Source organism: Charadrius vociferus, unplaced genomic scaffold (genome assembly GCF_000708025.1).
Source record: "Charadrius vociferus isolate BGI_N301 unplaced genomic scaffold, ASM70802v2 scaffold231, whole genome shotgun sequence".
NCBI lineage: Eukaryota > Metazoa > Chordata > Aves > Charadriiformes > Charadriidae > Charadrius > Charadrius vociferus.
Genome location: NW_009647211.1, coordinates 84,002 through 100,458, shown reverse-complemented (window position 1 = coordinate 100,458; position 16,457 = coordinate 84,002). Strand labels below are relative to the sequence as shown.

Sequence of the window (16,457 nt, the reverse complement as noted above, 5' to 3'; positions counted from 1 at the left end):
AAATCTGCTGTGCTATTGGAAAGTGATTAATGCAGTCATGTCATGCAATTAACAGTGATCCATGAAAACAAACAACTACAAAGCGTGTATTTAATCCAGAAAACGTATTGGGAGAAAACCAAGAACAAGCAAATATACCATTGTTGTTGTCGTTGTTATTGTTTTCACTAGCTTTGTGGAAATATTTCTTGTTCATGGTAGAAGCCTTATTGACGAGAGGATGGTTTTGTGTTTAATGCATGGAACCATACCCAAGATAACATGAGCTCAGTTACAAGTTTCTGCCAGAGCCATACTGAGACACCGAGTAAGCATGAACATTGAAACACTGACGGGTGCAGTGCTAAAGTACTGCAGCTGTGTAGTCCTTCCAGAAGAGGTGGCTAGACTTACCAGGTAGTGGAAGGGAGTACTTTCTCTGTAGGTGCGTTAATAGTGCTGAGAGTCTCCCCACTGCTCTTAATTCATTCAGGCTTCCTTAATAATGCTGAGTTTGGTAGCATTCGCTTCCTTTTACCACAGATTGGGTATTAAAGGCTTCCATAGAAACCTTAAAAGAAAAGTCTGTTCTCTTCTGTATAAAACGTGTGATTCAGCTGTAAAAATGTCTTTCTTACTGACTCTCCTATAGTTAAGATATAGCGTATTAGGAAGCTGCTCTGAAACTCAGAGTGCCTCATGCATAATGGAAGTTTCAAGATCTTTTTTATACTCTTAAATACACTTTCACTGAGTAAACATGAGACAGTGGTAATGCAAAGATTTATCAGGTCCATCTGAATAGCTTTTTCTCTTTCTTTCTTTCCTGTCCAATATACATACTTTTTCTCCAGACTGTTTTTCCACTCAGGTGCCACTATAGCTGTTTTCAAAAAAGACATTATTTAACATGGGTTTTTTGTAGCTTTGAGGGGCTTGCAATTATTGGCGTTTATACAGCTGGCTTTCATTTGAAGTAGGACTGAGGCTATCTGCCCATTTATTAGTTTGAGGGTGTATAGTGATCTGTTCAGTCTGTGTGTCCACTTGTAGGCGTGTCGTGTCTCATCAGCGTGCAGAATAAACAACTACTGGGGAAAGGAGAGGAAGTGGCCAAGTTGGCTTGCTTTCGAATGCATTTGGAGAGGAGCTAGGGGTTTTCCTCCTACATCACAGCAGCAAGAATGGGTTAGTTGGTAAATTCGGCATCCCAGACCACAGTAGTGGTCCAGATCTCTGAAGCCACACATCACCAGAACTTGCCGTCCTGCCAGCAAGGTCAACAGAAGCTGTGGAAAACAGTCCAGGGAGAACAGAGTTTAGGGAACTGCAGTCTTGATTATGTTTTTGAGCAGTCACACTGTTTGCTCTTGTGTGTTTTTCTCATAACCATTGGACATACTGAACAGTATCTGTCAGCTTCAGCTAAGAGCAGACTTTTCAGCCATACAAATTTTCCACGGGTTTTGGACATCAGTAGCTGGTTATTGAAAAGAGATATGAATTATTGAAGGAAAAGGTGCACTAGGACCCCAGAAGGCATCTACATGTTTGGGCTTGTTATCACCCAGTTATCATACGTTTATCATGATCACATAGCCATGGCCAGACAGTAGGTGTGTACAGCTTAGGTGTTCAAGGGACCCAAAGGCCAGGCAGTGTGTATGTAGCTCAGAGTCATGTCCAGAGGGGACCACAGAATCCCAGAATCATGGAATGGTAGGGGTTGGAAGGGACCTTTGGAGATCATCTAGTCCAACCCCCCTGCCAACAAATGCGGAAGTGTAAGATACAGTCTGAAGAGGAGAGCTTGAGGCAGTGCAAAGGAAAGTGGTCCTAGTAGAAGAGCTTGAGGTCATGACACTAAAACAAAGAACATAAGTCCAGGCTACTACTTTTTTCTTCTTACTATTCAGCTATTTGGGGATCAGTCTTCAGTGTAACTTTGTGTAAAGCTGCAGTATCAGGGTTCAGTAACAAAACCATAAGACAATCTGAAGATCACCCTCCATGCCCCACTTCCCTTTCTGCACACACATCCTGCACAGGACCGCATTCTCCTTGGCATCCCGCTGCTTGCAGTGTTTGTGAGACATGGCAGGAGAAAGGCCTGTATGCTGAGCAGCAGCTAGGACTGCCTCCATGGGAAGCCCTACACCTGAAAGTGTCTCTTTTGTCGCAGCAGCACCCAAATTTATTCCTTTTCATCTCTCGTGGTCCTATTCTCTATGAATGCCTTGTATTCCTTCTTCCTCTCTCTCTCTTAGCCACCGTGATGAATGTCTGCTCTTCTGATTTGTGGAGGCTCACACACATCTGTGTCTACATCGATACACTCCAGAATGCCTGAGAATGTTCCTGAGCACTGGGACACTGTCATCTGCCCTATTAATAAACTGTTAGCCTCTTCCCTGGCATGCAGTCAGACCGTACCAGACTGCCAGTTGGAAATCCCCCAAAGAACTCTCAAGCATGGCTGGGGGATTAGAAACTTCCAAAGACACATGCTTTTCCACAGGATGCCATTTGCCTGCAACTGTCCTGTTTTGCAGGCTGATAGACAGTACTAGCACAGGCCACACACTCTGTGCCAGATGCTTTCAATGGCTAGGAACATTTCTGAGCACATTTAGTTTGCTAACCTGGACTTCAAACTTAGGTGAGCTTGGAACTGTGTGCCCAGTCTCGTACATGCTATGTAAGACTGTTTCACGAAGAGGAAGGCATCAAGCCTTTGAAAAAAATTAGCCGTGTTCCAGCTGTGTTCCCTGAATTTGTACAAACTATTGTAACTAGTGTACAAGCCAGTGCCTGTCCCACCCCTGAAAACTTGGGTAAATTAGCATAACTCCACTGATTCTCATTGCCGCAGAGTGAACCGGTGTTCTTTTCCCTTTACAGTTCGAACATGTCCCAAACTTCGGGCCCCTGAAAATGGACACATTAATTGTTCAACGGCTGATATCTCCTATAAGACAGTATGTTTTGTGACATGCAATGAGGGCTATGAAATAGAAGGAAACACCAAACTCACCTGCCAGGGAACCTCACAGTGGGATTCAAAGGAGCCAAAGTGTGTGGGTAGGTATCTGATCACATTCTGTTCATGTCAGAGTGCAGCCTTTCCTGACATGTTGACACGAGTGAGAAACTCTCCCTATTTTTAATATGTGGTGAAGCTAAGATAGGAATGACGATTTGTCTATGGATGTTTTATACAAGTCTTAGAAGTTGGGGAGGAGGAAAGGAATTTGTAAATACAGAAAGTGGACATTGAAATCCAGCACAGAGAGCTGATAATGAAAAGGTAGTTGCATCTGGTGAGTGTTAAGACACCGTCATACAATGTGTTGTAGGAAACGTGCAAGTTGTAGGTCTATACTATGGGTTAAATGTGACCAACCAGGAGTTTGAGTTACCATCTTAAAGCTAAAGATGATCTCCAGACAAGGACTAAAGTATGTTAGCCAGGCACTGTGAGTGCCAAGTAGAGATGTGACAGTTCTTACTTTTGCTGAACTCCCAGCACGAAAGAAGAGTTCATGCAAGTTAAGGACCAAGCACCTATAAGGCAGGATTCAGAAGTCACACCAGCTGCACAGGGATAAGTAAGCATATATTGCTGTTCCAGAACTATAGGATTGTAGATTTCAGAAATACCCATTTAGGAATAGTGACAGGTGTTAAATTAACTTAGAAAGGGGAAGAAATACAGTTGAAACGCTTTGAAGGGTAGACTGCAAAAAAAAAAGTATAAGCGTAAAGTCCATCAATTCAGAAGCTGATCCAGTGCTGACTAAAGTCAGGGAGGGTGAAGTATGTGTTGCCTGGGTCCAGTAAGTGTGATTCCAGTAGGGTGACTTAGCTTGAACCTGTGGCTTTTTTTTACTGTTTTACTGCAGGCTTAAAAATGTGGACTTTGCGTGAGACAAGAATAAATTTATAACCGTAGATATGTTCTCTAAAATGATGAAAATAATCCACAACTATTAATTTATCAAGAGAGTTCATTAAGAGATCCTAATCTTTCTTCTGTTGAAGTCAGTGGAAAAACTTCAATTAACTTCAAAAGGAAGGGGCCCTGAAATCCTGTTGGAAGATTATAATTGGAAGATTAACTGTATTCTTCAGTTAAATTCATCCTTCCTAGCTTAGCATTTTGATTATTAAAATCCAGCTCTACTCTGTATCAGAAAATTTCTTCACACCATATAATATTGCCTCCATTGCTGGATTACCCATGGCAATAGCTTAGTTTTGCTGATTCTGAAAATCTAGTGTAAAAGTTACCTTTGATTGTCACATAGGGAAGAGTGTTAGCTGGAAAACATCTCTGCTGCTTCTTGTTGTGACTGGTGTCTAGAATAAGCTTGCTGAGATTCTTGTTTAGTATAGATGTGTGGAGTTTTATTCAGGGAAGGATGAAAATCAGAAGACTAATACTGTGTCATCTTCAAAAACTGCCCTTTATACTCATTTTCTGTATGTCCATCATTATCATGGAGGTATTCTCTGTTTATTTTTAGCCTGAACAGCTCCTAACTATTATCTATCATCTGCTACATAAAAGATACCAGAAATACTGCTGTATTTATGCACTTGTAATTGATTTATTCATTTCCTACCCTTCTGTTAGAAAAATGAAGTGGAATTGGATTCAGTTTCTTACCTTGAAACAGATTTCTTGGACCTCGGGGTACTCTCCTAGCTCTTTTTCTGAATGTTTATCAGTCTGACTGCACATCAGTGCAGTTTACCGTATTTAAAAGTTAGGTCACTGAGACTGTTCTGACACAGGACCATAGCATAGCCTGGATTGTTTACAGTCACTTCTGTGAGGTTTTGTTGTCGTATGCATCTTTTTCCAATAAACTGGAACTTAATGCAAGTTTGGCTATTGCATATGTTTTAAATTTTTATATTTTTCTTGCAAGATGCCATTAGCAGTGAGTTACGTTTGAGTAGGTTACGTATATTATAGATAGCTGACAAAGTATCTGTAGAGAAGGGAAGCTTCGTCATTTATCCAATTTGCAAAAAGTATTTCGACAGTCATTTTCTTGTGTTTTCTTCCCCACCAGAGAAAGATGACTATCTAGCACGTTAAAATTAATGAATTTTGCAAGATACTGTTCTCCTTGCCTTGTTCAAGGTTTAGTGAAGAAAGGTAAAAACACAGATGGCGTCCAGGGTGTTGATGCCACCTAGTGTTGAAATATTTACTCCTCCACACTTCTAATTGCAGTTGGCCAATGCTTTCCCTGGAACACTGTGTTTGCAAAGGGTTTGAAGGAAAGAGGCATGATTTGCTTGGTAATCTTTTCTTTTGTTACAATATTGAAGTTCCTCTTGATGTTAAAAATTGTAATACAGTGTTGTGATTCATTACTCGCAGTTGCAGACAAAAGCAGATTCTTGCCTCTTCTTAGAAGGATTTTTTTTCCTGTCTCTCTATTACTTCCCTATCCATATGACTAATATCATGGATATCACTCTGCTGCTTGTGAAGTCCAGACTTCATGGGTCAGCTTGATCAAATTCTGGAATTGAGCTCAGATAAAAAAGCTAGGACACCATTTTAAGTTTTTTTCTGGTAAAAATCTGCCTCACTTAGAAGAGATATGCTTGGGCTACATATACCAAAGGTTATCCAGAATGCTTGTCAGATGTTTCTGGATTGTGCTCTACTAGGATTTTGCTAGTGTAGTTGGAAGCATCTCAACCAGGAGGAGTGTTGCTACTTCCCCAAAAGCTACAGTTTTTGCTACGTTTCATGCTTTCACCTTTCATAGCCTTTCTTTTACTTCTCTGCAAAGCATGCATTTTAATGCTTTTAGTTTGTCTTTTCAAATGTTGTTTTTTCCAATTTCTGATCCTTTTGCTATTTGTCAGTTACCTTCCTGTGGTGAGCAACCAAAACCTAGGGTTTGAGGGTTTTTTTCTGACGGAGTTGTTTTACATTGCATATCCAGCAAGGTCAGCCTGAAGTGAACAAATGTGTTAGCATTTGTGATCTTTGTGTCCCACTGAAATGAAGTGCAGTTTTTAATTGCTGGGACTTTAAACATGATTTTGGTATTGAGAGTTTAAAGGGCAGGAAATACTTACAACACTTAGACTCTTTAAATTTTGTTTCATGCACAAGAACCAGTTTTCAGTTACTCGCGTATTTTGGGAGAGGAGAGGAAAGGGATATGAAGCGTTCTGAATGTGAATCACTTCTCTATCGTTAGACCATTGCTAAGAGATGAACAGAGCTTTCCCTTCCGTAGCTGGTTTGGGTTGTGCTTTGTGTGCCCTTTGTGTAAAGACTCGTCTGCTTTCTTCACTGACTAGTTAAAGAGTTACAAGTCTTCTCATTTGCTATAAATATTGAAACATTTTTCTTGTGTGTTTCTCTATTATCTCTTGTGAGAAACACTACTGAAAGTCTATGAACTGCATTTCTGGGATACCCCTTTTTGCCGTGTTTGTTAATGCCTCCACGTTTGAATTAAAAATAACATTCCTTGCCTGACATGGTAAAAACAATGGCTCAAAAATGAAACAAAGCTTTTGTGACAATTGAACCTGTTTACGGACATTGTGGGTTTGGGAAGTTTACCCTTTGATGCAAATGGTCTTCAGAACGTGTAGTGAATTCTAGTAATAAAATAGTTCAAAACTTCAATTTTAATCCTTTAAGCAACCGTCAGCCCTTCCTGACTTTACAGAGGTGGTCAGCTGCCACTTATTGTCATAGAATCATGGAATGGTTTAGGTTGGAAAGGACCTTGAAGATCATCGAGTTCCAACCCCCCTGCCATGGGCAGGGACACCCCCCACCAGCCCAGGTTGCCCAAGGCCACGTCCAGCCTGGCCTTGAACACCTCCAGGGACGGGGCCTCAACAACCTCTCTGGGCAACCTGTGCCAGTGCCTCACCACCCTCAAAGTGAAAAACTTCTTCCTAATGTTTAATCTAAATCTGCCCTCTTCCAGTTTAAAGCCATTCCCCCTCGTCCTGTCACTACATGCCCTAGTAAAAAGTCCTTCCCCAGCTCTCCTGTAGGCCCCCTTTAGGTACTGGAAGGCCGCAATAAGATCTCCCTGGAGCCTTCAGAGTCTTTGCATCTAGATTTGAACACAGTCAAGACTGTGTCTGATTTCATTCAGGTTGGAGTGGGTTAGGCAAAATCACATGCCATGTCCCTAACTTACAGTGATCTCATGGCAGGGTGTCCTTTTTGTTTTCTCATTTGTATTTCAAGACAGTTTAAATGCTGTAGAAGGCAACAGATACAAGACTGTTACTTCTCTACTGCTATGAAGGTCTGTTTTCCATAGAAGGCAAGGGAATGCAGCTAAAAGCAACCATGAAAGGTGAAGTTGGAAAGGAGAGGGAAAAAAAAGAAAACAAACAAAAAAGCCACACAAAAAAACACACACACACAAAAAAAACAGAGAGAGTAAGCTGTAGTGGAGCCTTATGAAAAATACCGTGTTTCTGTCCCTGTGAAAAGCCTGAGCAAGAAAATAGAAGACCTGATATACTGGGTGCTGTTTACTTCAGTCAGCCCTGGAGTACAAAGCTTCAGCAGGTCTTACTGTCTGTTGCACTCATAGTGCATGCAGCGTTGCCACATGGCTTCATTGGCAGATTTGTTTGAATGTATGCTTTATGTATGTCAGTTAAAAGACATGTTCTACTGGTCTTTTGTAGAAATGCGTTGCCCGATCCTCCAGAAACCAGCAGGTGTAACAGTTCTCCCTCCCAGATGTGGGCTGGAGCCTGCTGTTTCTGGGACCGTGTGCCAGCTGAGTTGTCCCCAAGGATTCATCTTGTCTGGAGCTAGAGAAGAACTAAGGTGCATTTCATTTGGGAGATGGAGTGCAAACATCGAGGAGGCTCTGTGTAAAGGTAGAGACCAGCACAAAATCATTTCTGTTTACACATGGGCAGGATTGAAGGGAAGCACACAGCAAATAATTGAGTGAGGACAGGTTTGAACTGGGGAAAGCATGATTTAAACAGTCTGTAAGAAGTGTTGCCTGTACTGTTGTAGCTTGGCTGTTGGATTTACTTGTAGTCTGTAATAAAAATGTGAAATTCAGAGGTTGCTTGAGTGCCATCTTATAGTGCTCATCATCAACTGTCTCTCCTGGGATCCATCTCATAAGTCTGTTGTTGGGAAGCTGCCTGCTAAAAGGCTTGATGTGCAGGTAAACTCAAAATTTCAGAGTAGAAGTTGAAGCTTTTAGCTTAAAGAAAGTCAAAGTGGAACCCACACTCCTAGTAAAACAACAGTGATAATAATACTATTACTGGTTTAGGACAGGTTTATGTAAGCCCCATAGTCGGACCACAGTTAACACTGTAAACCTTCGCTGATAGACAGAGGGTTGGTTCATTTCAGTTGTCTTTGAACTGACTATGGCGGTTGACATGCCCTGAGCAACAGCACAGAAGAGTTAGGGCCAAAATCGGTTGACACAAGTGCATGGAGTATAATGATGGGCAGAAGATGGTTACATGCATGTTCTGCCACGTTTACCCACCTCTATCCAGAAATGTTAGGTTATTTATTCCCTTACACACATGCACACTGGGTTGGAAGGAGTGTAGCTTTGGATTATAGGAGGATACGAGCAAAAGTGCAGTTTGTCTGGGAATATGTTATTCACGTCTTCATGAACTATTGTGCTCCTAGAACGCTTCCACCCCAAACTGGGGCCCTCGCCAGCCACTGGGTGCAAGAACAGTACAAAAAACAGTTATGGCAGTTATGATGCCAGGTCACTACAGAAACTGAAGTGGGAACTTTTTTCTCTTTAATGGCCAGGAAGATTTTATCCCTCTCTTTAAACATATTATTTCCCACTCTGTGATGTACCATATTGTTTTTCTGAATCTTTTGTGTAAACCGGTGCCAAACCACAGTTTTTAATATTTGATGGGATCCCAGCACAAGGCTGCAAGCTGAAGTGGTTGGATCGAGATAAAGCAGCATGGCTTGGATTCAAGCTTTTAGATTATTACCAGGGCATAAAATCCTAAAATAAGAGGCACCAAGAAACTCTGAAAGTTATTCTTCTCCTTTAAAAATGAATGGTTGCATTTCAATTCGTTTCATTCTTGTTATTGTCTTTCTCTATTTTGCTGCCAACATATTTGGCCAGTTCAAAATAGCCATTTTCTTTCTGAGTTATTTATTAGTCTTTTTACAGAATTTCACTTTTAAATGGAATTTGCCCCAGCCTGAAGGCTGTGGTCAGGGGAGTGTGAACCATAAGTGGTAGTTATTTAAAAGAGTGCATTTCTAATAAAATTTTCATCAGAATGAGTTCAGAGGAAGGCAAAATCATTTGTATTTATTGCTTTGCACTCTTAATTACAGAGGTTTAATTGCCTGAGTTATGTCTTTACTGGAACTATTAAGTAATAAAACTGTGATATCAGTTCTGAGTTGTTGTAAAGCCTCCTGGGCATACATGAGTTCAGAGCTGTTGTCCTTGTCTCATGAGTCTAGAGGCCATTTATCAAACAACACTACAGCAATAAAATAACCTGACCGCAAATGTTTTGGGAGGCCCTGTGCCAGGGAAATACAGAAGTACTTTAAGTTTGCCAGAGAAACTTAAAGCCTAAATGTTGGTGGTGATGTTACCCATATTGTACCACTAGTCTTTTGAAACAATCCAGCATTGTCACATAAGTCACAAGAAGACTGCAATTGTCCTACATAATACCTTGTAGCAGGAGTTTATTAAGGAACATTTCCAGCAACTGGTGCCAGAAATTTTGCCATTGTTTCTTTCAAGTCGGTTCCACACCATGCTCTAGGGAATTTGAGAGTCGCTACTGTCTTGTTCATAGTACATACATCATGTCACAAATACTGTTTTTTTAAGTCGCTGATTATCAGAAACAAGCGTTTACATCTGTATGTGTCACGTGTGTGGGCAATGAAAGGATAGAGAAGCCATTCCTTCTTAATGAGTATATGTGTGTAATGAATGGATGAATAATAAGAGAAACGAATTCATTCCGTCGTATTTATTCCTTAGTGTATGGTTGCATGTAGAAACGAGAGTCACATTATGCTAAGTGATGTACAAAAATACAGAAAAGAATAGTCCCTTCCCCAGGAGAATTTACTGTTTAAGTATGAGTGTGTAGGCAAGAATTAAAAAGGGGCAGAGACAGGAAGTCTGCAAAATATGTGCATTTACATTCCAGGCAGCACAAAAATCAGTGATTACAACAAGTTGCAGCCTAACCATTATAGAGGTTTTATTTCTATAATCCCACATATAAAACTACTTTGTCTTTCCCTGGATCAGATATTGAAGCTCCTCGGATCCACTGTCCAGAAAATATTGAGACTGAGACTCTGGAACATCATAACTCTGCTAATATCACCTGGCAAGTACCAACAGCTGAGGATAACTCTGGAGATGAGGCAAGTTAAAATCTATGCATTTGACTGGAGGCAGTCTTTCTGTACCTAGCTATTTCAAATTAACTTTTTGAACCACTAGAGTTTCTTTCTTCTGATAAGCAGGAGACGAAGAAAAATCTGCTGAAAAGTTTGTGTCTTGAAAACTCAGTGTTTTCTGTCTTGGTTAGAGTTATGCAGTCACAGGACACTCTGCATGGTGTTTAAGTACATAAAATCTCATATGGTTAATTTATGTATTCAAAAGAAAGAATGTGCCCTTGTTTATAAGATGGAGACGGCTGCTTTAAAAGTGAGCTCTTAGAAGTTTAATAAACTCTTCTCAGAAGGAAGTAAACCAGTTCATTAATCTAAAAGGCTAACAAGAACACACTGTGATAAGTAAAAACTAATTTCAGCTTCCCAAGTGAGAAAGAAAAATCTCCTTTTCCAATCCAATGCAAGGGTCAGACATAGGCCTTTGGCTTCTATGGGTATCAGAGGTCTGGAAATGGAGTTACAAGGAAGACTTGCTCCAGAGCTGTTTTGTAAAGAGTAACATTCCCTATAGGCTCAGACATGATCAAGTTACAGCAGCTGAATGCTTTATCATGAGTCAGCAGAGGACCAGTGACTCTGTGTGTGCTTTTAATGTGCTGCAAACATGGGATTTTTTGCACTTGGAGACTGTGAGCTGTCCCAGTAAAAGAGGTTTTAAGTTGGCACATTTTTTGCTGTAGCATAGGCATGATCAGGTACCATAGCTCTGCTGACACAGGGTCATTCATTGAACTGTAGAAAGCAAGTGCCTTAGCAGTTCTTTTAAGAAGTTCCTTAAGGCGGTTCTAACCCATATGAAAGAGCCGTAGACAGCATGTACTCCAAATGTAGAATTCCTTTGCTGTGCCGGAATGTTTTGAAGCATCTACGGACTATTGACTCATAAAGATATGTAGACTAAAACTGGACATGTAAGTACTTACAGCCCACACCTGCCTGCCCCACTCATCTCCCAGCTCTGCTGCCATTGCAGCTGGATAGCTGAACTGCAGGCAAAGCAGGTTCTGAGCTGGCGTAGTGTATATTCAATGCAGTGAGGCAGACAAGAGTCGGTCTTGAGTTTTCTTAATGCACAGTGCTGTAAACTGCAGCTGGTCAGGATCCAAATACTGACTGAGTAAATCCCTGTTGCTATAAAGGAGGCAGTCTTGAGAAGGGGAGCAGAGCACTCTGTTGCAATGTCCACCTTCATTACTTGAAGAAGCCATTTGCATTAAGAATGAGTAGGTTTGACATTGAAGAATACTATTCTGTGGCCATTTCTTGAAACATGACTGTCATGATTACTAATTTGTTTTTTAAATGACAAGTGTTTTTCTGTAAAAGGTCTCAGTTCACGTTACTCCAGCTTTCATACCACCGTTTCTTCTGCCAATTGGCGAAGTTGCCATTACTTACACAGCAGCCGATAAGTCGGGCAATGAGGGAAGCTGTACATTCAGTGTCAAGGTTATTGGTAAGTGCTGGTAAAAATCACTAGGGGAGAGTCTGTCATGGTTGAAATCTTCTAATTTTGTGCAGAAAGAGACTATGAGTCACTGTGGCCCATATATGTGCAGGTGTAAGCCCAGGAGTAATATCAATTCCATAAATGCTCTGCTCATCTTGGACTGCAATTTGCATAGTGTGCAGTCATTGCTCCCAGATCTTCATTTTGGGTTGTGTTTTGTTCTGTTCTTCATTCTGAATGTTAAGACTTCTCCTCATACTGATAGATTAAATGCTTTATTGTGTTGTCAATTATTGCCTTCATTATGTATATCTTTTTTTTTCTTCCTGAAAGATTCCAACAAAATTTCCAAGGTTCTCACACACTGCTGATGCAAATCATTGTGCCAGTATTTCTGTCAGACAATTGTGTTATTCAGCAGTCCTCTTAAAAAAGGTTTGCTCTGTAAAAAGCAAACAGAATGCAGAAACCATAAGTTCAGCAGAAGAATTAGTCTTGTCCATTCCCTCAGCATCTGCCACTTGCAGCAGCTTACAAGCGTGCATCTAACTATTGTATCTTCTGATGAGAACTTAATACTGCTGTTTACTTGACTTCTTCTGATGATAGATTTCGTTTGACTATGGCAACGGTTCACTAAGCTAATGTCATGCCATCCCTTCAAATTCTGCAGATGCAGAACCTCCTGTAATTGACAGATGCAGATCTCCACCACCCATGCAAGCAGTAGAGAATGCGTACCCAGCAACATGGGAAGAACCACAATTTTCAGACAATTCAGGTGAGACAGTGGACCCCAAAACATGCATGGAACAGTAGAAGGCTATGGAAACTCCAACCTGTTCAACCTTGATCTCTTGGAGTTTAGGATGTTTTTGAGGTTTTTTTCTATTTAAGAACACATAATTTGGAAGGCATGCTGCTATTTCCTTCTTCATTTGTGAAGGCTGGGTGTGAGCAACCCTCTTATCACTTACTGATGCTTTAGGTTGTCTTTCAACTCTTCTAGGTGCTCCGCTGACTGTCACTAGGAGTCACGCCCCTGGAGATCTCTTTCCCAAAGGAGAGACAATAGTTCAATACACAGCTGTGGATCCCTCTGGCAATAACAGGACATGTGAGATCCACATTGTCATCAAAGGTTTGTTGTCTTAATCTTCTGGTCAAGAGTGTATGGCCTTGTTTTAACTGAATGTCATAAAGGATGAAATGCTACTCCATTTTTTCATTTAGTCTCAACTTTTTCTTTTAGTTATTCCCATTTTATATTGGGGTAACTTGAAGGCAGTCAGGATATTTTTTAGTACCAACAAATAAATTTTCTAAGAATGAAGCAGCACAGCAGTGAATTTTGGTCCTATAAATTCACATTAGGTGTAAGAGCACTGAAATTATGATTCATTAAGCAGTAAAACTTGCAGTAAGGGATCCATTTTTTTCTGTGACAGATACCATATGAAATGAATTAACGGGTCTTACTGGTCTTACTTCAAATCTGTGGTTAGAAAGGAAACTTCATAGAAATATTTCTGTAATCACCTACAAATATTGTAGCAGATACTAGAACATTCTTTAGATTTTAGAAGCTGTCTGTACCTGTAGATATATGGGTACATTTGTGTTTATTGCATAGATACCTTTTCCCCAGTTCACTTTCTTTAAAGCTCAAACAATAATTTGGCAGATAAAATGTTAAAGGTGAAAATATTAAGTATTAAAGATAAAGTATTAAGGATAAAGATTCTACTTCATCTCTGCTCTCTGGTACTTATGTCTCATTTGGACATCTGTATAAAAAAACGGCTAGTGAAGAGAGAATTTAAAATCATGCAGACTGGAATTTTGGTTATAGCTTTTAGAAAAGGTAAGTTGCAAATGGATGTGCTAATTTCTGATTGCTGTAAATCTTAGCAAGAACAAGCCAGTGCTTAAAATTGGCGTTATTTCAAGTTCTACACCACCTCAGACTTTTTGTGGTTTGGTGTTTGTGACATAATGTTTTCAGACGTTCACAACCTCCTTCACAATTGGCCTGTAAAATAAATCATAACTGGGGTTTTACAGTCAGTCCCTCCTAAGATGATTCTGACAAGTCCATGTGTTGTTGCAACAGTGTAGAATGGATAATGTTTAGTTTCAGAATTTAAGGTGTATTATAGTTTACTATAATTTATTGTATGAAAGTTCATGTAAAAACTTAGATTAATGTTTTGTATTATTTTAGTAAGTACATGCTTGAGCATACACCTTTGAAGAAGTACAGAAGGGTTTAGTTCTTGCATTTCTAAGGTTTTTTTAATTTCTTATATGTATCACAAATTTTTTCAAGCCTACACATTTCTGGATTTCAAATTCCAGTGGCAGAGTTTGAGAATAATTTAGCAGTATCCTGATCCTGCCTTTATGGAAGTAACAAATAATACTTCCGCAGACTTCAACAGAGGCAAGATCAGGTTGATATGTTTGAAAAAGTTTGATATGTTTGAAAATCCTATCTATGCTGTTTTCCTGTGTGCTTGCTTACTTCACCACATTCATCAATACATAAATCTTTGTATTTTTCATAGGTTCTCCCTGTGAAATCTCCTTTGAGCCTGTGAATGGTGGTTTTGCATGCACATCAGATGAAGCAGGAGTTAATTGCACATTGCACTGTGCAGAGGGTTATAGCTTTTCAGAAGGATCAAGTGAAAACTACTATTGTGCATATGAGGATGGTGTCTGGAAGCCACCTTATTCTCCAGAGTTGCCTGGCTGCTCTTGTAAGTCTTACTGTTATTAAAATGAGTTTGCAACTCATCAAACACTATGATTAATGAGGAAGTAAATGAAAATATTTTAGAAATTAGGACTTCTGTTTAATCATAACATCTTCTATGTCCTCTGCCTCCAAATTGTTACAAACATTGTAACAATTGAAAGATTGCCTGAACATCCCTAAATATATGATTTCAGAAGCTGTCTAAAACACAAAAATAATAATTAATTTGAATCCAGGGAATCACAAAATAACAAAGATGGCAAAGTAGACAAGGTCTGTCATTATTTTGAATTGGTATGTGAAACAGTTTGTTTACAAACACTAGCAGTGTCTTTTCAATAGGAATTTCAACAGTGTTCGAAACTTATTGGTCCAGATGCATGGTGCATGCTGCACTTACATATCTAAATATCACCAAATCAGAAGCAGGTATGTATTTTCTTTGAGATGCACACATGCAAAACTTCAGCTGTGGAATTTCCCAGCTTTGATGACATTTTAATAATTAACGTATTAGAGCTACATATGAAGCCAGTCTTGGCACTGTGATGCATCCAGTGCCATCAGAGAGGATTCCTTCCTTTCAGCAAATGAAAACAATATTTCAGCTCTGAGCAAATGAGAGTTATGTTTCAGATCTATCTATCAATTCAAAATCTGTAACTTGGACATTTAGAAACTTCAATTTGCTTGAATTCTGGATGAGAGTTTTTCATATTTAGCCTAGCAGCATTAGTAATAGGACTTCTAATATTTATTGCTTCTTTCTCAGTAGAAAGTAAGTATGGAGTTTAGTTGACAGCTCACAGGTTTATTCCGTTAAGAAAATGCTGAGATAGATAAATGACAGACCTTTTTTTAATGTCTGTTAGCTTCCTCAATAAGGAATAAATAATAATAATTCCTTTGCCCGCTATTGAACAAGACAGGTGCCGTGGTGACAGATGTTGCAGAGAAGGCGGAGTTGCTGAATGCCTTCTTTGCTTCTGTCTTCACTGTTTGGGCCAGTCCTTGGGAGTCCCAGACTTTGTGGACAACAGAGAAAGTCTGGAGGAAGCAAGACTTTCCCTTGGTTGATGAGGAGCAAGTTAGAGATCAGTTAGATAAACTGGAGTTACACAAATCCATGGGGCCTGATGGGATGCACCCGCAAGTGCTGAGGGAGCTGGGGGAAGTCATTGCTGGGCTGCTCTCCATCATCTTTGAAAGGTCCTGGAGGACAGGTGAGGTGCCTGAGGACTGGAGGATAGCCAATGTCACTCCGGTCTTCAAAAAGGGCAAGAAGGACGACCCGGGAAACTACAGGCCGGTCAGCCTCACCTCCATCCCTAGAAAGATGATGGAACAGCTTGTTCTGGGAGTCATCTCAAAGCACCTGGATGAAAAGAAGATTATCAGAAGTAGTCAACATGGATTCACTAAGGGGAAGTCATGTCTGACTAATCTGATAGCATTCTATGACAAAGTGACTAGATGGGTTGATGAAGGGAGGGCAGTGGATGTTGTCTACCTTGACTTCAGCAAGGCTTTCGACACTGTCTCCCACATCATCCTCACAGGCAAGCTTAGGAAGCATGGGATAGATGAATGGACAGTGGGGTGGATTGAGGACTGGCTGGCAGATAGAGCTCAGAGGGTTGTGGTTAGTGGCGCAGAGTCTAGTTGGAGGTTAGTACCAAGTGGTGTCCCTCAGGGGTCAGTACTGGGCCCAGTCCTGTTCAATGTATTCATCAATGATCTGGATGAAGGGATAGAGTGTACCATCAGCAAGTTTGCTGATGACACAAAAC

General features: G+C 40.3%; 1 protein-coding gene across 1 annotated transcript in view; it reads left to right on the top strand.

The window, feature by feature from the left end:
• The window catches only part of SVEP1 (sushi, von Willebrand factor type A, EGF and pentraxin domain containing 1), a 116,980-nt gene that overhangs the window by 34,097 nt on the left and 66,426 nt on the right, over positions 1-16,457 (top strand). Inside the window, exons 6-12 of the mRNA XM_009895879.1 lie at positions 2,881-3,060; positions 7,681-7,878; positions 10,302-10,420; positions 11,783-11,912; positions 12,580-12,687; positions 12,916-13,047; positions 14,474-14,668. Of these exons, the coding sequence (XP_009894181.1) occupies positions 2,881-3,060; positions 7,681-7,878; positions 10,302-10,420; positions 11,783-11,912; positions 12,580-12,687; positions 12,916-13,047; positions 14,474-14,668 (1,062 nt within the window). The remainder of the gene's footprint in view (positions 1-2,880; positions 3,061-7,680; positions 7,879-10,301; positions 10,421-11,782; positions 11,913-12,579; positions 12,688-12,915; positions 13,048-14,473; positions 14,669-16,457) is intronic.